Raw genomic sequence first — 24277 nt, 5'->3', positions numbered from 1 at the left:
ACATAAACGTTGGCATTTAAACGAGTACAGTGTGTATTTCAAGCTCTTGATTATACATCTGTGTGGAAAGACCAGGCAGACTCACAGAATCAATAAGTAGGGGTCTGCCTCTTAAGTCATTTCACCACAGGCTTCACACAGTTTTAACAAATTCACTTGATATAATATGGATTTCAGTTCCTGCTTCTGAAAGGCCTACCTTCTCTCATAGCGATCTTGGGGAAAAAAAGAACCACCAATAACTGCACATACAGATTCTGCAAATAAATGTATTTTTCAGTAGCTGGTTGGATTACATATGTGCTCCATAACTTTGACAAAACCAGCTATTAACACCACATGAGCACTCCTTCAAATTAGAGGTTGTACATTCTATAGACAGTTTTAAATTTAATGTTATCCTTGCAGCTTCTGCTGTTGTATTTCATGGCTGATAAACTGCTACTCTTTATTTTTTATTTAGAAAATAACAACATATTTAGCCCCCAAGATCTCCTGTTCCTGACTTCTAGAAAAGCTTTCCCCCCAATCTATTTGTTTAGTGGAAAATCTTCTAGTATTTCTCAAAGTAGTGTCACCATCTCAAGTTGCAAAACATTCAGGATGGAGTGAAAATTTATGAGTCAGTTAGCTTTCTTTGTATAAATGACATGATTCACATAGTCAACGTAAAGGTTACTAGAGCTCACAAGACCTAGGTCAAACAGCAAGGAAAAATTAAAGCGCAAATAACTGAACTGGTTCACAGGTGTCCAGATTTTATTTTTTATTTTGAGATTGGTGCCAGAAAAAGTGCCCAGGTCTCCCTCTTAGTATCTTAAAACACTTCCCTAAATTCTCTGATGTCCAGCTCTATCTTCTACAGAAACCATCTTGGATGATAAGAGGCATGATTAAATTTGCTGGTCAAAATTATGTTTAAGGACAGGTATTAATTTGAAAAGAAAACTTTAAAATACATTGTTACATCCACTCCTGGAAGACTGCAGGATTTTATTTTTTTTGGTCCCTATTTTTGTGCTAATCACAGCCCACCTTTTCTAACTCAACTTAATCACTGAAGGTAGAGCTGTGCGAAGCCACACTATTGGCAAGTGACTTCATAATATTTTATGATAGTCTGTATCACTGGCATTTGGAAAGCAAAAGCATTTTCATTAATTGAATCAGTCTGAAAAGAGCTACAAATATTTAGATAACTAATCTCTACCCAATACTTTCCAAACCATAAGGGAACAATATTTGTAAATTTATTGCAAAGATACTTCCATGGTTCTTTGAAAATGATGGTTTTTTTCTGCATTATGAAAGCTTTCAGAACAATGTACGCCAAGTCTCTATCTGCAGTCAAAAGTCAACACACCTGCAGAATCCCACTGAAGTCAATCAGGCTCAATATATGTATACAAGATTCTGCCCACATGGAACAACTTTTGACTCTATGGCCTGCAAAACATGATTGCACACCAGCTAAAAAATTGTCATATTCAAATTGGTTTTCATGAAAATTCCGTTGCTTAGATAATTTTTAGGCCATTTAAAAATTAATAATCTATTTTGCACTACTGTTTTCAGGTAAACTAATATTTCCCAGTAATCAGTATGATTTAGGAGTGCGTAAAGTGATACGCAAACATACCATGAACTAAAATAATTTCTCTGTGTACGCTTAACATTCTATGAATTAAAGCATTTTTTAATGTTTTTCTTCAAGTTGTCCTTCCAGTGCCCTAGCTGAAACTAAAGAACATCAAATTCTAAGCCTGTTTAATTTAGAATAGCAATGATTTAATCCTAATAATCTAAGAAATCCATACAACATTGTCTTTGAATCATTAGAGAATATGTGCATGCAAACGAGATAATCATAGAAGCACAGACACCAAATAGCCTTTTTTCCAAACACTGGTGGACATGCATATTGAACAAAATGCAAATATTGACTTTTCTGATAGTAACTAGATCAGATTGCTAAAGTGTCTGATGGGACACTGTAATCCCAGTGTGGGAAACAAGTACTGACCTTCATGCTCTGTATGGCTAGCAGGTAGCTTGCTTGCATTTATGATTCCCTGAACCCCTAAGCATTTGCCACAATTGGAAGAATAAAGTAGGCATGGGAAAAGGGCAGTCTCCGTCAGTACAGAAAAACTTGGAAGAAAGTAAACAGGCTTCATGTCTCATGATATCTCTCTGGAGAGGCAAGGAAGAAATGTCATTTGCAATTGACCGCTTATAAAGATAAGTGGCCCTATAAAAAGACTCTTTTAATAAGCAAGGAAAGAGGATCATAACAGGTCACACACCTGCACATTCAGCAATCAGTATGCCCAGCAAGTATGTTGGAATATAGACATATGAAAAATGCTAGTGTTTTAAAGAGCATTGATCCAGACTGACCGTATACACTCCTGCAGATAGTCATGTTTTGGTGACATGTTGTACCAAAAAACCTCCCAAACCCCAAGCTTAAACCAAGAACATCTCTACTGCTGGATACTTCCGCCGATATGTTTTAATCTTGAACTACACTTCTAAATCTTGCCTAATTCAACACTTCAAATTGGAGTGGAAATAAAAGAAATGGACAGGAAAAGGCTCGGGATTTCCTGCTGATTTTATTAACTTGCAGTAGATGACATGATACCTTCAACAAAAGGGGGTTTTAAAATATATATTTAAAGCCTATTAAAGGTTCACAAGAAATGTTTTTTCCTAGGTTCTCATTTCTGGTCTGGGTAGATATTCCGTTTGCACCAAAAAAATCTTACTATTCCAGTCCTCACTACTGATTTTCTGTACATTTTGGAGTATGCCACATTCTTTTCATTAAATAGTAAGGAGGACACACAGATAGAAATATATTTTAAATAAACAGTAATCCCTACACTACTGAAATATCTGTGAGGGAAACCTTTGAGAAACAAATGGTTCCATTGCTGTGCCTCTGGAAAATTTTACTCCTGTCTATTGTAAGTTAATGTATGGTCCAATGGCAAATCCTTAACTCCATCTTCCACTAATGTACTTATTTTACTTGCCAATGCTATTATTCAGGCACATCAAGGGAAAATCATTTGCACCACATATGAAGACGATGAGGTGGGATTTTTGCTCCTTTGTCTGTTTTTTTTTTTTTTTTCTATTAATTTAATATTATTTTCATATAAAGGCAATGCACGGAAGGATCAAATAAGGGAAACAAACTAATTCCCAGTCTTCTGGAACAGAAAAAAGCATAAACTCAGCGCTTCTTTTAAAGACAATATATAAAACCCAAATAACCTGTTAATTGATAGAGCTCATCTTTGTTACATGTCACGACATTGCGTTTACTGTTACGTAAGGGCAACCTGGCCACTTCTGTCAATAGAATGAAATGCCGCATTTCAACGATAGTTTTTCTTTTACACTGAACTATTTTTAAAAGAAAATATTTAAACTTCTGTTACAGAGATCTGGAGTGGGTTCTAATAATACAGTAATTCAAAATGTAATAACATCAAATTTAAAAAACTGCACTTGGTATGGTCAAAAATATTTGCTGTTCACTTAAAAATTGTTGATACACTTTTCCAACCAGCAAAGCTTATGACCCTGTGAAAAAATTTATTATCAAGTAACTTTGTGAGATTTTTGATTGCATTATTAATGTTTAGAGTGGTCTCTGTCAAGCTATTCATGTTTTTAAGCAAAGTCAGAAATGCACAGAACAAAGAATCAGGAGTCATAAGTATTTCAGGTTGAAAGGGACCTTGTGAAGTTTCTAGTCCATGCTCCTGCTCAATGTAGGGTCAGCTATAAGGTCAGACCAGGTTGCTCAGGGCTTTATCCAGCCAGGTCTCTTTCAAATTTATGAACAGTCTAAATAATGACTAGCCATGTGCAAAATTATCTATATTATTACCAGCAGCAATCCCAATACATAATTTAAAGCCATCTTTACCACATAGACAAGTTTCTGCATTCAGTATCATTATTAACTTTTGTATGGAAAAAAGTTTCATACTACTTTCAGCATGTTTTCTCTCTGCCCTTATGTCATCAAAAGGTACAGAAAATACTTGCACTGACTGCATTAAGCATCTAACTTAAGTTTTAAATATTTTTTTAAAACTTTTTATCTTTTCTGCACTAAAAATAAGCTTTTAAACTTCAGCGTTAAACAAGAAGTACCTGCACAAGGGTTATGATTTCATTAGGTAAGCATGTAAAGAAGAGTAGATCATGTGAACCCTTAAAAAAAAGCCCATGTAAACCACCCCTTTGGTTTACATTCATTTTTATTACCAGATGTAAAGATAACAGGTTTCAATAATGTACAGGAGAAAAAAAATCTAAATTTGTCAGTTAGTGTCAATATATACTATTAAACTATATTTACCAAGTTATAAGAAAAACAGTTTAAAACTAAGCTGCATTTTGACTGAAATGTTGAAGAACTAAGCAACTGTGACATTCTTCATTGTGAACAAGTGGGAGCCTAGATTCACTCTTTGCACAACTGATTTCACCATTAAACTGGCAAAAAACAACAAAACTAAAAACTAAAACCCCATCTAGTTATGGCTGAGTCTTGATATTTTGTGTGTGTATGGCTGTGAACACATACGCATGTATTTCTAAAAGTTTATTCATATATATGTGCATAGCAGCATGTTGAACGACCCTAGAAAGACTCTTGTTTAAGTAATATAAATACATTCTCTTTAGAGTTTATGATGCTATATGAGTTCTGCCACTTTTATGTCATCAATCATACTCATAACTGTATATACTGCTTTTATTTTGACATGTCAGCGACGATTATAGAGTAACAAGATTTTTCACTGTTTCTGGGAAAAGGAGGTGAGATTACTGCTAATTAGGCCAGAGCGCAAGCTACATATATGATCCTTTAACCATAGAAATTAGGATACCACAATTTTATTTTATTGGGTTTTTTTCCCCATTTGTAGGGCATTTTTAGTGGGCAATTTTCTTAAAGCTACAAAATCACAGCTTTTACATTTTATGAGGAATAATCAATGTGTGCTAATTAGAACCTTGGTGGCACTTATAATACGAATGGGATTTTTGTATGCCTTTCTATTTGCTATAATTCTTTATTCTTCCCTTCCTCCTGAGAGCCTTCATTCAATCAGCTCTATGCAGGATTTTATAAAGCTAACAAAAATGCTTGCTTTAATATTCTCAGATTTATTTATTTTTGAACCATAATAAAAAGTTTTTTGTAAATTCCTACTGAAGCAATGCCATAATTGATTCTAATGTTTTTTTAAAAGAATAAAAACATCGGGATTTCACTGATTACTGCTACTGGGCCAGCATTCACAATTGTATCTGTGTTCTTTTTGCATAATTTAAATAGGAAATAATTTGAACCTTATTACTGAAAGTTTTGGTATTGAGACTCTGCCAGCATAGCAATCTAAGCCTATGCTTAGGCTGAATCTAGACAAGAAGCCACATGCTAGAAAAACAAAAAATTATAGCCACTGCAACATATGTGCAAATAGATTCTTCACGCTTTGAAGTCCAGCAAGCATGAAGAGAAGAAAGCATCCTACTCTATCACTTCATTTTTGGATACAAAGGCACTTGGTTATAGATGTGTAATGATTTATGATTTTAACCAAGGATCAACTATGACTTTATCAATGATAAATTTAGCTTATGCACACAGAATGACAGTTTTTTACTACCATTGCCATGATACCATATGGATACCCCTTCAGAATCTGAAAAAAAAAAAAATAAAATAAAAAAAATTGGCAAACCTTGTCAACCATTAAAATTTTGTAAGACAAACTTCTGACAGTTATTCATACATCATATAAAAAAAAACTTTTAAGAATCATTAGTAATTTATCCTATTAGGATTTCAGATAACATCTTAAAGACTAGAAAATATTTGACTATTAATTAATAAAATACAATTATTTCTTGAAGATTCATCAGGTCCTCCAAGATGATGGAAGTGTAGGTCAAATGACAAACAATACGCAAGTAAAGACATAATCCAAACTGAATGTTCCCCTGAACTGTTTTCACTCAGCCTATCCCATGAAGTCTACTTTTCTTTGGAATCTGAAACTGGAAGCTGTGTTCCATGACTATGAGAAAAATCTAGAAGTTACTTCAAATATGTGATCTCTAAAAAGCTTTGGAAGTTCAAAGGCATATCCTACCACTGAATATTCAAGGAGGTTGCGTTTTAAAGCCTTATGTGTATTCTCTTCTGAGAACATGGATTACTTTCTTCCATGTCAGATCATCAAAGATATGAATGGGTGGTATGAAAAATTGAGAACATGTCAAGCTGTTTGCAGAAAGATACAACTTTCGTGACTGCCTTTGTGCTCCAAGTCAGCGTGTGAGGACTATTTCTGGTTACAGGACACACCTGACAAGACTATCTGCTTAGGTCCGTTTAATCTTTGAAGCAAATGGTTCCTATTTTCCATCACTGTCATTCCTGATTACAACATTATTTCCTCATCAGCCCTCATTTTGGCAACTGGATTAAGGTATTACACACTGGAGAAGTCATGCTTCAGTTTGAAGAGGAGGCTGTGGGTCCTACTACCATCATCAGGCAATTTCCTGAGGGGTTTTATTTTCATTAATGTATCACTGCATGAACTGAAACAAATTTGTCTACTCCTCCTTAGTCCCACAGAACTAGGGGTATTCAACCTAACGCAGGTTTCATTTCAGTTTTACTCGCAGGCAATCACACATGCTATTTTTAAATCTGGTGTTACCATATTAATTCATGCAAAGAGGAATAATCTGCACATGAGATATGTCTTGCTGCATACAAGGAGAACTGCCTTTTGTTTAAAATGATAACGTAGCTGACTTTTTATCTCAGGATTTCCATATTCTTTTCAAGCATTTTTACCAAAACACTCCCAGGTCTTCCATTCTGCTAGGCAAAACAAGATAAAATCTTGATTTTTCATTTATAAAATACTGTCTGATCACTGTAGCACTTCTCTGTACTTCTTCAACATTAAATTCAATCTGAAATACGAACATTCAGACATAGATACAGTATGTCAGATGAGGTTCAAGTAGTGTCATATGTAACACTTTTTATTATTGCTCTATCCCTGCAAGGAAAACCTTCCTTGATATGCTACAAACACAACTGTTTCTTTATGACATGTTGGTTACTCAAGTCATCATACAGTTGATTAACTTTTCTTTTTCCTTTGTTGTTTCCAAATTATAACCTTGATTATGCGAGGGGGGGGGGACAAAAAACAAACAAACAAACAAACAAACAAAACAAAAACCCCCACCCAAAACATTATTCTGGTTCCCTGAAATTTGTACCATCATAAGTAGTCTCATTTTCAGTTTAAACCTGAAAAATCATTCAATTTCTTCAGCAACATATGCAGATCTGTATCTTAGTAACTACTGGCAACTTTTTGCCAAAACAGTAGTTTTCTTTTAACTCACAGGATACTCTGAGTTTTGTTAATTTAAGTGGACTTACAAAAAAACAAAAAACACCCACCTTTTTTTTTTTTACAGTTTCTAATTCATTTTCACATTTTAATAAAACTTTAAAAAGCTATTTGCAAAAATGCTCAGAATTTGTATTACTATGAAGAAAGCATAGAAAGTTACATTTGGCTCTACAGAATTAAATTTTAAGTTACAAACTGTCTATCCATTCTTTTACCTGAATTAAAATCTTTAATTTAAATAGTTAAACTGCTTGTAGTTCTAATCTGTGGAATATCTATGACTCTCCAACATCTATATGGTCCAAAAAGTAGCTTCAGAAGACAAAATTTTCCTCATTTAAAGCCCAGTAGTGTCCCTTTATGCTGAAATTATTTTCTGAAGAAGTTGTGCATAAATGGGGATCAGTTCCAGTGTAAGTTCTGGGGAGAAAGGGGTTGCTCTCTATCTATCAACAAACCTGGATTATATCTTCCAAAAAATTTAAAACACTAGTGGTCTTTTAAGTACCAAATGGGGAATATACCTGTGATATTAAGTTATGTTCATTTGTGTAACACCCATAGGATTTGGATTATTCATGTATCAGGGTACTAGATTATTAGTATGATGTTAGATAGGTAGATAGATATCTGTACTAGATACCATACAATTAACATTTTTCCTAAAGATCCCTATGTTCTTCACAGTAGAAATAATGGTAGAAAATATTTTTTTCATATAGCCATGTAGACACCATAGCAGGAAACTGTTGCTGTTCATTTTCTGAGGGAAAAAAAAAAACCAAACAAAAAACCACACAATTTCTTTGAATACAATTCTTGAAAATCCTTCTGAATCAAGAAAAAGAGAAAGAGGGGAAAAAGCAAACCAGAAAGTTTCATTACATCATGTTGGAATAGATACAGATAGGTCTAGTATTAGTATTTGATGCAGCTTAGTTTACAGCTGGTTCACCTAAGGAATTAGCTTTTCAGGTACTTGGGAAGGTATTTAAAATTTAAGGATTAAAAACTGAAAGGAATTTATAAAAGACACCTATATTTTATATTTGTAAATTGAAAAGCAGAAAGACATTTGATCGACAGCAACGTCTGCTTTGGATCTCTTCAGAAAAGGTTTTAATAATTACCCTCATTTAAACTGCTAGTTAAAATAGATGCATTCATTCCTTGCAAAGTCTCCTTAGAAACACTAGACTTTTAAGCATAATCAAAGCAGACAGCTGGGTCCACCCTTTATGATAATGTGCCATGCAGCTTTATTAATCTGACCTTTGGAAACAAATGAGAAATTTAATACTGCCCCACCATAATTGTTAGGGGCAGCCCTTTTAGCAGCCTTTAATTTGCACTTCACTTTAATACCTGCTTCCAGTTATGACGTAAACGTTAACAGGATCTGACACTCTTAATTGTGTTCTAGTGTCTGAAGCACTGGCAAAAGAGTGTGCTTGTAAACTAGAACATGACCTTAGTGGATAACAAAATGCATTAAGCCCTGCTATTCAAATAGTAAGGCAAAAATGAACACTCTGATTGCTTCAGCTGGCATATGAGTGATAGACAGTGCTACAATAATTAGGAGTGAGGGTGGAAATCATGTTCAACAGACTCAGCTTTCAAGGCTACATAGGATCTGATTGTCCTTTAAATTGCTTTCAAGAGATATCTGATAGTAGAAAATATGTTCCCAATATATAATCAATAGCATTTTAAAGAATTCACAGTGAATGCAAAAAATAATTCTGTTTTAGATGTTATAAGTAAGGAAATTTCTCCAGTGAAACACAAATACTTTTTTTCTGTGTAAGCATTCTTAAAATAAATGTTTCACAACTTATAAGCAACACAGAAAACCTATCTCAAAGTTATGTTTATAGCTATTAAACTTTTGTGTTATAAATGTACAATAAAAAAGCACCTGAATTCAAAAGACATCCATTTACAGGTATTTATTTTAAAACAATGTAAGTTAAACAGAATTAATTTCTGAAATACCAGTACATGTAATCTGTTGCTTCTGAACGTTACATACTCTTCCTGGACTTCACTTTCTCTTTCAGAACTACTCTTTTCCTTTAAATACTCCTTTATGAATAGTCTAATTGAACTACTGTCTATATTAAGTTCATATCTACAAGAAAATCATGCTTGTAGATCCTGTAAAGATCTCTGTGGATTTTTAAAAGGATCTCGATGTGTATCTTTTTTCAGTGATATAATTATGATAGCCTCCTTTTTGTTCAGTAACAAGGTATCAGAGCAGACTATTTTTGATTGAGATTGAGAGAATACTGAGATCTTCTTGATAAAGCAAGGGTAAAAAGAAAAAATAATGAAAACAAATAACAAAAGTTGATTTCCCAAAAATTCTAACACTGATTCTTTACTATTACATTGTATATTTATTTACAAATAAAATGTAAATTTCTAGTGTAACAGCACTGAAATAGTTTCTAACATACACTATTCTTTTTGAAAATCTATTCTAAAAGGAAAACTTCAAGGTGTTAGGATGTGAAGATTATCTTACTTCAACAGTCTGCATCACAAAGCACAAGTTACTCATTCTGATTTGATTATTTTAAGTCATAACAATTGCTTTCTACATCACAAGTACTGTGAAATGACCAGCTCCCACTGGCTATTGTATGCTAAACTGAACTAAGATACCTGTGCTGCTGATACAAAGGATATTTTGCTCCTCATTATGAGAATGGCAAGGTTCTACAAAGGAGTAGGGTATGCAGAAAAGGTGGGTAACATTTTAAACCACTGTACCTAAATGCACCAAAACTAATGACAGCTCTAAGCTTCACAGGGAATGACCCATTTTGGATTCTTAGATCTCTTAGTGTAATCAAATGAATATTCACAACGTGAGAAACACAAGACACATAGCTTTGTTTGCAATAAATAAGAAAGTCTTTTCACAAAGCTGTATAGTATAGCACAGACCTTGCTCTTACTGTATCCTTTCAAAGACTGGGTTAATTGCACTGTTATCAAATATTTTACCTAGAAGTGACATCTGACCCTCTGACCCACACACTTGACTTCCTCACAATGGGCTTCAGGTCTGTTCAAAAAGAAGATTGTAAGCTTAACTGTTCCATTAAAATTGTTTTCACACATAAAGAGTTTTGCTTCATTTCAACGTGTTTCATAATCTGACTCTGAAATTATTTAGAACCAAGGGAAAAGAAAAAAAAAAAAGCATTTTCACAAATGTGGATTATGCTAAAGCCATTCCAAGTTCCAAGTTAATAATATATAAACAAACCCCCACATCCTGTTAATAATGGGTCTCTTGTAAGAACATGTAAATGAAAAGGGATGGAGAACTGTTTAGGTGAAAGACAAAACTGCATTTCATATGGCAATTCTTAAGTGACAGAAGAGTTTTGAGTTTCAGTTGACTAGGCTTTGGAGGAGAATGGAATAGCATGAAGGGGCTAGTATTTGGCACACTTAATTCCAACAATTCTCATACCACCTCTTATGAGGTTATCCACTCAAGCTAGTTGGAACATAACAACAAAGAAAAAAGCTTAAGAACAAAGAACACTGTAGGTCAGATTATTTAGCAGTGGCATTTCAATGAAAACAAGACTTTCTGACAAACATTTAAGAACCTGCCTGCTGTTACCAATATTCTTCAAAATACTACATTTTTTTCTGATACGTACTGCTCCAGCAGAGATGGAATACTACAGTGTAACAAACTAAAATATTAATCAATTCAGTCCAGGAGTATTGCAGTTCACGTTCTAACCATACTCACATAATACAAGTCTGTTGAAATACAGATTTAGAATAATTTGATCAAGCAGACATAAGTCACTGGATACATTACAGAAAGTAATGGAGTGCATTTTTTGCAATAGTTAATTGGTTTAACATGACATAAGATGCTGATGCCATCTATACTGTATCAGAACATATGTAGCTTTGTCCATTATAAAAAGTAATAACAGCGAGCCACATTGCAGGATAGACGTAGCAGCTTGCTCACCCGCTGGCATTTGAGAGTAACTCAAGCTAAGTTGTCACTTTTAGAAGTTATTGCTTTAATTAAGGCCTTACTGGTTTTGTCCCTTAAATTCTTTCAGTTTTGAACAATCTGTAGCTTTTTTCACTCCTTCTTGTCTTACATTTATCATTGTATAGAAGAAGACACCAGCATCAATCTGGAATCCCAGACAAGGCCAAAAGTGTTGTGCAAGTATGCTAACTTTTTAAAGAATACAAGGTAAGTAAGATATGTAAGAGATATCCATATGGTATCCTCTTTATTTTAGTAGCTAAAGATCATAAAAGGAACAGATGTTTGTTAATCATATCAGAAAAGTCTGGCAATATGTTCATAAGAATAGATAATTATATTTTTGAAACAGATCTGTGAGTCAACAGTGATTTCACATTCAGATTATTAAGGTAAGCATGAAATAAGGAGGACTGAATACTATTAGGAACTCGGGTTGTAATTAAAATACTGTCAGTATTCTCTAAACTCTAGTTTTGACTGGTAATGACATTGAAAGCTCAGATCAGTAGGCAGCAAAAATTTGAACAGTATACTATATAGTCAGTCTCTAAAGTGTACTTAAAGTGTTCAAGTTAATGTCATTAAAATAATTTGCAGGCCATTTTGCAAATACTATGAAAAATGTATGTTTTCCAAATCTTATTTGGAGCAATTTTTGTATCTTTCAGTAACTGTTATTTAATTTGCTAAAACAAATAGCCAAAATCACACAAGTTGTATACAGTATCATCTCTTTGTTCCATATCAGCAAAATGACTGCCTAAACTCAAAACTGGTTTCTACCTTTTCTGTTCTGGTATACTTTCTCTGGTTTTGCTACTGTTGTTTTTTAGAAATATATATTACATACTGCTTTTCTATACTGAGATTGATTTTTGGTTCTTAAAAAAGAAAATTATAGTACCATAATTCAAAATAACTGTGACTGAGTTTAGGAATTGATCATCTGAAATATTACCAGTTAACTGAAGTATTTTGTGACTCATTATTTCCAGTGTGCCCATGCTTTTTCTGAGCAAAGGAAGTGAGATGGCTTTGAAGTTTGGCAAATCATCAATATGTGTCACTAGTCAGCCTTCTGGTTCTTCAGAAAGAAAAGTTTTCCAGAATAATGTTGTCAGAAACAATTTCCACTTTAAAGTTTATAATGTAAGCTTTTAAAAGCACCTGAAAGTCTCCAAAGTTAAGAGTAAGCCGGGAAGAAAATTCTGCACATTGCTTAAATACGACACAATTTGATATTGGCAAACATATCTCCAATTTACTGCAAAAGTGTCTATTTTATCGTCCATCATAGGTTTGGAATAAAATGTTCATTTGTCTGAGGGAGGTAACACTGGAAAAGAGACATAAAGGAGGTCAAATTGTGACTCCAAATCAGCAAGAAAATTTAGCAAGGTTTTAATTGGCAATTCTTTGCCTTGTTACTTCTTTCATATTAAAGACATGTTTTATGAAACTGATTTCTTTTACATTTTGCTCTGGTGATAATCATTTTCATGCATGAAGAAGTCTCAGAAATATAAGGAAGTTTGCCAGCATATACAAAGATTGTAAAATGTTAATGTATTATTTTACAAAAATAATACAAAAGCAGTGTTGTTTTTTTTCTCAAGGAGTGTACACAAAGATCTATTATCCATTAAATAAAACATGAAAAAGAATATCACAGATCAGAGAGAGATGGGATTAGTGTCAGAACAGGGCATGTCTGAGAATTGGCTTCTATTTTGGTGTGACTGACTTAGTGGCTGACAGTAGAAGTAACAGATGGGAAAAACAAGTGGGTCAGATAAATGTCAGGAGAAAAAACACAAACACAACAAAACAATAACATCACTGCTAAAACATGAATAGCAATCAGATTTATAGCAATAAATTAAGAAAAATTTAAAAATACAAGGTTTTTATAATATTGTAAAAGATATTGAATGGTGCTTGTTACTAATGTCTTCATCCTGCTGAAGTCAAAAGGCATTTTACTATAATTCTGTTGCAATACCCTCCTCATAAAAACAGTCTTAAAGAAATTCTTGATAAAAATCAGATACTGAAATACTGATACCAGTGGAAGTTATGAGGCACATCAGAGATTCCAGTTTTATTTGGTAGGGATCTTTAACATGAGCTGTAGTTATTCTCTGAATGAAGACTAAAACATTGGTTCTGAGAGTTTCAGAACATTTAAGGAAGCACAGAAAATGTTTTTGTCCATTTACCTTATATGGTATCTGCCATATGCAGAAAGAGTAAGGAATATTGTTAGAACCCTGTCCTAAGACCCTGGAGATAATTTAATGTGCTGGTTTGGGCTGGGGAAGGGTTAATTTTGCTCATACTAGGTAGTATGGGGCTATGCGTTCAATTTGTTCTGGAAACAGTTGACAATACAAGGATGTTTTCATTATTGCTGAGCAGCGCTCACAGAGTCAAGGCCTCTTGTGATTCTCACCCCATCCCACGACTGAGGAGGCTGGGGGTATAAAAGAGGCTGGGAGTGGACATAGCCAGGACAGCTGACCCCAAATGACCAAAGGGATATTCCATAATATAGGGCATCATGCTCTGTATATAAAGCTAGGGGAAGAAGAAGGAAGGGAGGGACATTCAGAGTTATGGCATTTGTCTTCCCAAGAAACTATTACACATGTTGGATCCCTGCTTTCCTGGAGATGGCTGAACACCTGCCTGTCGATGGGAAGTGGTGAATGAATCCCTTGGTTTGCTTTGCTCGCATGTGTGGCTTTTTCTTTACCTATTAAACTGTCTTTATGTCAACTCACACTTCTACCGTTCCAGTTCTCTCCCACATCCCACTGGAGGTGAGAGAGTGAGTGGCTGAGTGGAGCTTAGTTGCCAGCTGGGGATAAACCGCATTTACCTATCTCCCAAGAATACGTGCAGAGCACAACATGTTTAGATACTGTACATGAAGGGTAGCTGCTCATTGACGATGCAGAACATTTATGATGAAACATTAATTTAACTTTGTTTCATCCAAACCAACCAATATTTTAGAAGAAACACCTTCAAGATCTTATATGCCTTAAGTTACAAGTGAAATAAAAATATCTTTCTGAAACTTTTCGATAACATGGAAAAAGAACATATGAAAACAAATAAGAAATTTAAAGAATATGAAAAGAGAAGGCCAAAAAAACACCAAACCCAGCCACAAAACAATCCCCCAAAAGCATTAAACAAATAAGAATACCTGCATATATATCCCAAAGCTTACTCCATGAATTCGGAGTCTTCCAGACCACTGCAATCTTCCAAGTTGAATTGTCAGTATAGGCAGACACATGCACAGCATGAAGGAAGTTTAGCAGATTGAAAATTTTCTCAAAAGATGTTACAGATATATTCACAACAAATTCTGTGCAGCTGGGCACCAATATTACTGCCTGTTTGGAGGTAATGGATATTTCCCTTCAAGTAGAGTTGAATGCTTTCCTTTGCTTGTAGTTGTGGGCAATATTTTGTAAGCTTTTGAAAATTGTTTCTGTGGTTAGTTAACTAAACTAACACCTAATGAATGTGGTGGTTGAAACTGAAAGGGGTTTTTTTATTTTACCATGCACACTCTTCAAATGAAGGACCATAGACCCTTCAATGATGTAAATCATCATATCATCATGAATAATGTAATTGTCCTGACGCAACTCCAAAAAACCATCAGATTTAGCTTGTCTTCTGATGCCCATGTCTAGTCTTAGTGGGAGGGAAAGCAAGGAAATTGAGATTAATGAGCATTGTGATACATAAATAACTGAATTAAGAACAGCTAACTCAGGTGATATGATTAAGCATGAAATCTGCAATTTGGTTTGCTGAACTCTTCTAATTTTCTTGAAACAAGGCTGGGTTTTTAACCTGGATATTCTATTTCACGTTGTGTTTAGCTACTGGCACAGAGTAAGGTGCAGTGAAAGTATAAAAAAATTGTATGCAAAACACACAGCTGACACTAGTTTTGCAAGGCAGCCTACTAAGGATGTGATCAGTTTGTGCATAAATTGGAATCGAATCCAGTCGCAGATTTACTAAATGGAGAGGTATAAGCTAAAGTGACAGTACTGATGTTTCATTGAAGTATAATAAGCATCCATAGCTGAGGACGCAAACTTGGTGAAAAGCCGTGCAGCCCATTCCATCCAGAGTACAGCAGTCAGCCTTGTTCATCTCAAGCAGAGTTCCAAAAATAGTAGCTTATTCATTTACTTTCTACATTTCATCCCACTTTCCTGGATACAGTTTTGTAATTTCAAATACCAAAATACTCAGCAAACAATCCATCTGGATAATATTTTACCAACAATGGATGATTTGTGGTAATAACAAGAATCTCCACATTTTGAAAATAATTAACACTTACCTTTATTTCTTGAGCTTTCCTGATTCTTTTCCTGCTGCAATTAAAAGTAGAAAAATATATTATTCAAAGAATTAGTTACCACAAAAATCATAGACATACAGATTCAAAAGAGACAGTCTAGTTCACCCTCCTTCCTGCTCCAAGATAAAATTAGTTGTACCTTGCCTACTGCAGAAAGATTCCTATATAACCTGTTTTTAAACTCGCCCAGTATTTTTCATGTTTTTCACAATGGCAGTGATTAAGCATTGGAACACATTGTCTAAAGAACCTGTGCAGTCTCTGTCACTTTATCTCTATCTTGGGAGATGCTCATAATTCAACTGAACAAGACCCTGTACGACCTGGGTTGGAACTAGATGATCTTAAGGTCCCTTCCAACCCAATTTTGAAGTTACATCTGGTTTAAGTAACTGGTTTAGCTAGGTAACTATAAAGGCTGCTGACAGCCTAAATTATTCCATTATATGAAGAGGGTGTTCTAGAACCTTGTAAGACCTGAAGCAGTACTTAACTGTCCTCAGTTCCATTCTGAATGAAACTTTGCCAAAATCCCTTAAACTATAAATAATATCTTTTTACTTATTTTTTCTGACTGGCTTGCATCTCAGTGAACGTAGAAAACATTTCAACTTTTAAGCAAAACAAAGTCATTTTCTCTTGCTTCAGTTATCTCTCAGTCTTCTCTTTCTATTTTTAAGAATTTTTTAGTATGTGTTGCCTAAAGTATTCTGATATTTGAATTCAGAGTTGTCTAGAACTAAGGATTTTTTTAAACATATCAGCTCTAAAACTGCATCAGCAACATATAACATATATTAACATATTTCAAAATAGCCTTTTGCTTCCAAAAAGATGGAATTACATAGCTGATTCACGGTCAACAGATTTTTCTCTATAATCCCCTTAGTTGTTCACTCTAATCCACCAATCTTTTCCCATAGCAGTGTTACCTAGTTGCTGCTCAACCTTTTTCTTTTCTTTAAATTACTACTATATTATTTTTCTGTAAAAACGTGTTTAAAAATAACATAAAAATACATTAGGAAATAACAGGAAAAGATTACTTCTATTGAGGCAACACCACACAAAAATGGATATGAACTTCCATGTTTAGAAAACATCAGCTGATAAAGCTTCTGAATCTTTTTTTTTTTTAATAAGCACACAACCATTTCCAGCTCCAAGATTCCCTTAGGAAAAAAAAAAAAAAAAGGTAAAAAAAGCAGCAAGTTTATTTAGTTCATTTACCAAAGGACTCACTTTAAATACTCTGAAACTACAACTAAAGTTGACAGATCTTCTGTTTGTTCATTTTGACTTCACTGTCTGACACACATCCTGTTGTTTGCTTGGCAAACACTGAAGGATTATTTACCACTCGAGCAATAACTGCTACCACAGCATGTTCTCCTATTGGTATTTTTAGGTTCATTTTATGTTTTGAATTAAAAGTTATTCCTTCAGAAATGGTGAAGTCCATGTAACAGGGAAGTTTGAAACTACCTCGATACATTTTCCTTAGTAACACATTTGTACGCAACTGTGTGTATTCACTAACCACCTTCATATCACCTATATGAAAATGAATACAGTAAGCAATTTGCTGCATAACCTAATATTCAATGTTAAGTATACACTGAGCTTGTTGTCTTCAATAACACGAAAAAAAAAAAAAACTATGAGAATTTACTCAAGGCAGTAATCTGTCCCCAAAATTTGAAACGTCAATTTTACAAGAGATGTTGTTTTTTCTGGGTACTGCAATTCTTCAAATATTTGCTGCTTTAAAAGGTTATGCCAGCAAAAATGTCATTGGGATAGGGTAAATGCAAACCACTTGTAAATTTCTTTTTCTATTACAGGACAACTTTATTTTTTTTTTTTAATTTGAACAAAAAGATGCAATCGGATAACTTCTATTTTTTTGGCTTTTGTTGCAATTTATAAGGGATATTTTTACATTATATAACTTATTGATAACAAAGAGTATACTGATTACACTTCTGTACTAAATGCACTTTTTTATTCTATCTATATATGCCAAGGACTTGCCATTATGATGCTCATGTCAGGTTCATTAAGTCTTGAATATGTCCAGGTTGTACATAAAGATCTACGGAAAAAAGTTAATGCCTACACCAGTACATATGTCTTTTAATAGTGTACCTTTTCATAGAATCATAGAATAGAATAGTTAGGGTTGGAAAGGAGCTTAAGATCATCTAGTTCTTTTGATAGCATTTTTCACAGTTACCAAGCAAATAATTTCAAACTAAGGCTAATTACCTATCTTAATGAGTAATGTAGAAAAACATCACCTGAAACTAATTCTCTGCATTCACATAGCTGTTTAAACTTCACCAAGGAGATTGGAAACTGACAAAAAAGAATAAAGCTATAATCAATAATATAAAAGGCTTTTATAATTCACCAGGACATAGAAATGTTTAGCAGCCATTAACTTACACAATGAGTCCATCTAATCTTCAAGCTACTAAAACATATTGTTTCAACTTTTATCATTTGGTAAAATAATATGGGTAGTCGTGCAATTTGAGAAAGGAAGAGGGAAGGAAGAGGGAAGGAAGAGGGAAGGAAGAGGGAAGGAAGAGGGAGAGGTCTTTTGTCTTTATTTGCAACAAAATATGGCATACTAGACTGTAAAGCATTTTCATGTACATGCTTAATATTTCCTAAATACAATGAATTGTATTTCCTGAAATACAGGATATGATATGACATGACAGGCTGAATTTATAAGTAACTTTAAAGCTCTGATTTCATGCCATTCTGATTTTCATGCTGTGCTAGAACTAAAGCAATAATTTTAGTATTGCTTAACTCCTTTGCAATTTCTTCTTAAACTACAGTCAGTATTTGGTTTAACAGATCCATCTAGTACTTTCTTCATGTCTTCGCAAAGGAGAATTTGTTTTTATTTTAATTTTATATCTTCTAAGAATGAGGAAGACTTTTTACAGATAACAGTGCAAGAAGCTTGGCAAAGTTAGGAGAGGAGAAAAAGTGACTCCGATGAAATTTTAAAATACAATAAAAAAAACCAGGATTTTTCATTTAATGGAATACATTAAGATTTCAGTGACACCCCCACCCCGAAAAAAAAAAGAGAAGAAAAAATTTCAAGAAAAGAAGGCATCAGCAGAAAATATATTTCATTTTTTTAAAGACTTTATTTTTTCTAATATCTTTATTTTCTTTAATATCAGCTGAAGGTTTTTTAACAGCTTTTCATGACTTAGTTTTCTCAAAAGACTCAAATTTTAATTTTAAGCTGCCATTCAATCTGCTAAGAAAAAACTAGCAGATCATAGACCAGCCTCAGTGTGATATGCCTTGGGCCAGCAAGACCCTTGGTAGCAGCAAAGTGCATCCAGGTAGAAAGAGAAGTCTGTAAGCTTCAAGTTATTTCAAGATTAACCAGTGATTAGACTGGGTGTAGCATCTCTGAACTGTGAAATTAACCTTCTGCCTAGGGAAAGCTTACTATAATATTAGACTTTTCAACTGAAAACACTGAAAAAAATACAGAAAAAAAATTATACTGAAGGTGCATTAAATATACCTTCAGATTTTCCTCATTATTAAAAGATAAAGTCTGTGAATTAATTTATGTAGAAAACAACTATGATGCAATGACTTATGTTAGTGAGTAAATGTTACAAGCACCTGTAACTTCAAAAAATTAAGGTCACATCCTCAAGGAAATAGGAACCGTTGACCCAGATGGGAAACAAACAAACCAACCAACAAACCTCTCAGAGTTATGGAACATGCGAGAAGTAAACAAACAATTGCTCATCATGACAGATATTTCCTATTGCGTTTGTGCAGCATGCTAATGGCTTTGATGCTATTCGTCCTGAACATAAACAATTTCTACCCATATGCTATTAGAAAGCATGAACACATGCAAACATCACTGTATCAGGTAAAACATGCTAATTCTATATAAACACTATGGTGTGGAGGAGTTAATAGGCCTGCTTTTACACACATTTCTGTTGCTTTTCTTCTATATTGCATTATGTTACATAAAAAAGATATTTTCACCTCACTTGTTAACAGTCAAAGAAATTATATATATTTACTATCTAAATAATGCTGGAATGGTTAAATGAACCATAATATATATTGTTCTCCATTGGTATGAGTCATCTCTAAGCAGAACAAATCATCTTGCATTCCAAGATTTTTTTTTATTAGCTTCAATATAACAGATAGTTTTGAATTTAACAGTTTCCAACCAAATTAATCAGAGCAGTTGCATGGCTTTGCATGGTCTTGTGTTGCATCGCATTTTGTCAGCCTGATAAAATGTATCCATGCAGAACATATTAGAACTGTAAAGAAACCTTTCTTGTGTGTCCAACAGACTGAATTGAATGTAAACTTTTCAAAGCATAGTGGATAAAAGTGGAGAAAATGTCAAATTTTCTGCTGTGTTTGTGAACTAAAAAAGATCATGGATGGCTAACCACACAAATTGCTATTCTGGTAAATCATAAGTTATAAACTATTCGCAACATATATCAAATTAGGCTCAGTAAAGAAACTGATTTAAATATGAACAGAAATGCCTTTGCAAGGTGTAAAAGCTCCTTTTCTAGTGCTATTTTCTCTTTGTCTTAACACAGAAATAGTATCAATATCTCTTAAAACATCCTAATATTTTGACATTACCATTGTTCAAAAATGATATATTTAGTAAATAATGTTGGTATAGTATCAAATTTTATCTAGAAAAAGGGCTTCACTTTAGCAAAAGGGAAGTAGAGAAGAATGGCCAAAGGGACTCTTAATGTACAGTGATCCCAAAGAAGGTACACAGCTATTTATAGAAAAGACTAGAGCTGCTCTGTAAAGGTATATAATACTCTAGGACTAAGAAAATCCACTAGGCAATTTAGAAACAGTAAAGCTAGTTTTTTAGCCCCATTTAAATATGTGCACTTTCTTTGGTTTTCTCTTTCTGAAAGAAGAGTTGGTATTTATAAACCATGGATGGCACACAGAAGCGTACTGACTTCCACTTAATTCTGTTTTGAGAAGACAAACTGCATACTTGTATTGCATCTAGAACCTCACTCATGTCTCTGCCTCAAGCATCTGCTGAGGATCTGCATATGTGTCTGCCAGAGTGGGCTAGTGGTAAAGAACCTTGTTTCTTTCTTGTAAAATTCAGGCAAAGTCTTCTTTTCCATGCTGGCTGTATTTAGAAAGAATTAATGGAATTCTTAAAACAAACAAAGTGCTAATTAGTCTAAAACATATGGTAGATTGTCCTTGATATGTGACAAAAATTAAAATAATTTAATAAACATAAACCTCTAATTACAGAAACTCTGCTGGAAGAGGGAGTGCAAACTTATTTGCGTGATTAACATTTTATAAAGAAAATTTTTCATCAGTCATATCAAAGTGTAGTTAAAATGCAGAAAATTAGGTTTGTGTTCATTATCTTTAATGTTCATTCTGTCGTGGGGGTACTTTGTTACTACCTAGTAACTTAAAATATAATTAAAGGAATAATTGTTATTAAAGATAATTTTTCATTGAGAGAAGTACCAAGACAATTCTTTCTACCGAGCTGTTAAAGCACATACAAGCTATGGTAGCTGAACAATGCATATTAGCTTATATTAGTACAACAACTTTAATTACAAGAAATCTGAATTCTACATGTAGAGAAGCTTCTTATTCATGAATGAAACAGTAGTGTGGTCACAGCTGAGATCAAGTGCACATACAGCACAAAACAATTTGCTAAACTATTCCCAGAACCAGTTTGATCACTGACATTATGCTGAACATTTGTGCTTCAAAAAAGTTTCACAGAATCAGACTTCATCAGACTCTCAGCAGCTGCAGTACAATAGCGGTTTAAACTAAAAATGCCTGCAAAGCAAAAGCAACAATGTTTACTTTTGTAAAGCTATTCTGTTAGGAGCAGTAAACAGGGACTTGCTTACTACAGTAAGGAAGAAGGAATGAGCAAAAATTGATTCATTTTCCTGTTACTCTTTTCAGAACACTATTTAGTAGAGAGAGCTTTGTAATTTAGTGCTTGCAGCAGGATTCCTGTGCTGGTATTCTGCATACACAGCCCAGTCTTGTTAGAGACAGACACCATTTATGGCAGCAAATTCTGGAAAAATAATATACCACAAGTTGTTCTTGTATCAATTAACTCATCACATGAATGTAAGATTGTGTGAAGGAAACAAGATCTGGAGCAAAGTAGCTAGGGAGAAATAAAGTAAAATACACAGCTGTTGAAGTTTTCAGAAGCAATGACATTCCCAGGATTAGGTTTTACTAGATATTATAGTCTTAAAATAAGCCTTACAGGCCTCTGGAGAAAGTTTGATGAAATCTTGAATTCATGAACCCTTATGGAAATGGACCCAACAGTATTTGGGAGGCCTAGATACAAGAGTGAAAGATTTGTTTCATTAAAAAATGGAAATTAAAAAAAAAAAAAAAAAACCAAAAAAAAACAAAAAAAAAAAAAAAAAAAAAAAAAAAAAAAAAAACGAAAACCAAAAAACAAAAACAACAAAAAACACCAACCCCACAGAGGTGGGGGGAACTGTGAAATCTGCTGATTTGGTTCTTGTTTTGCTGATTTAGAACCCCGAGGAATATGGAGAACAATCACTGCAGACCCAGGAAGGGGAGTATAAAGTAGTTGTTCCTCTTTGTGTGCAGCAAATTACAACCCCTCAAAGTGAAGCAGAAGCAGAGAAGAAATAACAATATGTAGAAGTTCCACATCATCTTGTCTATACCTATATACTTTTAAGAAAAACTATCTCTAGACCAGGCTTCAACAAAACACACACTTTCTTCTGTCCACTTACCAGCTATGGAAGTCCTACACAAAGGCTAATCCACAGGTTTTCTATTTAGGCATTATCACCCAGATGTGTTGATAGGGCACATACTAGTCTTAAAGGAATCTTTAGACCATGTAAAGCAGAGCAGAGGAAAAACCTTCATCTTCAAGGTGAAGCAATTGCTCTGGGCTAAAGTTACAGTCTACCTCTTAATGTTCTACAGTACCAACTGAAGTAGGTTCATGCTAATGTCACAGTAACATTGCAGACACCAAATGTATACACCATGTGTTACATTCAGTGAAATAAACCTTTTCCAAAATAGGCAGAAAGATTAATGCATTTTAAAAGCAACAATTCTTCTGTCAGAGTTGTTCATGATTCACATAGACACATTTCCTAAACTGCTGCCTAGTGTAAAAAGACTTGCATGCATCAGGCTGCAGGCAGCTCCTAAGGGAAATAAGCACCTTAGAGTTAGGGCTATACAACCTGATTACTATTGCAGTTGAAAAGAAGCCGAGAAATAGTTTTGATTTTTATCTTATCTTTGAATTCAAGAATCTTAAGGATTCTACAGGTCCAAGAAAACAGTAAGCAAAGGCCAAATATAGTCTTTCTTCCATTTTACTGAAGTAGAGGAGGGCCTGTTTTCCAAATTTTGTCTTTTTAAAATGGAAAACATAAGAAAATCTTCATGCTGGTTTTAAGGATCAGTTCTTTCATGGGCTGTTACCCTTTTATATATACACTGCTTTCATTAGGGCAATTGTCCTAAAACAACTGGCCACAGTTATGAGCAAAATGGGAAAAAGTAGTAATAATTTAAAAAAAAAAAAAAAACAGCAGAACATGCAAAGAAGCTTACTCTGGGTAAATTTCTTAGGCAGCTCACTCTTACAGAAATACAACATAACTTATTTAATATGACTTCATACTTTCTTTGTTGATGACTGACCAAATACATGTTTCATAGTACATGACAGAAGAAAGTTCTACCAGTGTTATATGGCTGTGCACTGTTGCTGATTTTACTGTGCTTTAATCACTAAAACACTTAATCCATGGCTTAAACAGTGGAAGAAGAATATACTTTTGCATTGGAATATGTACCACTAAGACCAAAATATCTTATACACAGAAGACTGTATAAGCGAATTTATGTAGTTAAATTCAGGCTACAATTCTCATTAGCTAAATTGAAGGAGCTATGAATTCTACATAAATGATAGTTATAGAGTAGTAGATTACTGCTATTTGTGCATATTTTGCATTAAACTTGAAACGGTCACTCAGGGTAGAATTACTTTCCCATGTATAGACATACTTTCTTCCAGCCTACCAAGAAAGAATGAGAAAACACAGGACAGTGGAGATAAGGTGCTGTAGATAAGTATATTCATCTCCTCTAGCACATAAACTAATCATATTCAGTGTATATATTTATTTTGACAAAGAAGGGGGAGAGAAATCTCCAAGAGGCAATATTTTAGCTTACTAAATGATC

At 34.0% G+C, this 24277-nt stretch overlaps 1 protein-coding gene across 5 annotated transcripts in view; it reads right to left on the bottom strand.

The window, feature by feature from the left end:
* The window catches only part of FSTL5 (follistatin like 5), a 293863-nt gene that overhangs the window by 231043 nt on the left and 38543 nt on the right, over nt 1-24277 (bottom strand). For all 5 annotated transcript variants that reach the window (XM_030492605.1, XM_030492607.1, XM_030492606.1 and 2 more), the window contains one exon: nt 15911-15944. In XM_030492605.1, the coding sequence (XP_030348465.1) occupies nt 15911-15944 (34 nt within the window). The remainder of the gene's footprint in view (nt 1-15910; nt 15945-24277) is intronic.

Source organism: Strigops habroptila, chromosome 7 (genome assembly GCF_004027225.2).
Source record: "Strigops habroptila isolate Jane chromosome 7, bStrHab1.2.pri, whole genome shotgun sequence".
Classification (NCBI taxonomy): Eukaryota; Metazoa; Chordata; class Aves; order Psittaciformes; family Psittacidae; genus Strigops; species Strigops habroptila.
This window is presented reverse-complemented; position numbering and strand designations above follow the sequence as displayed.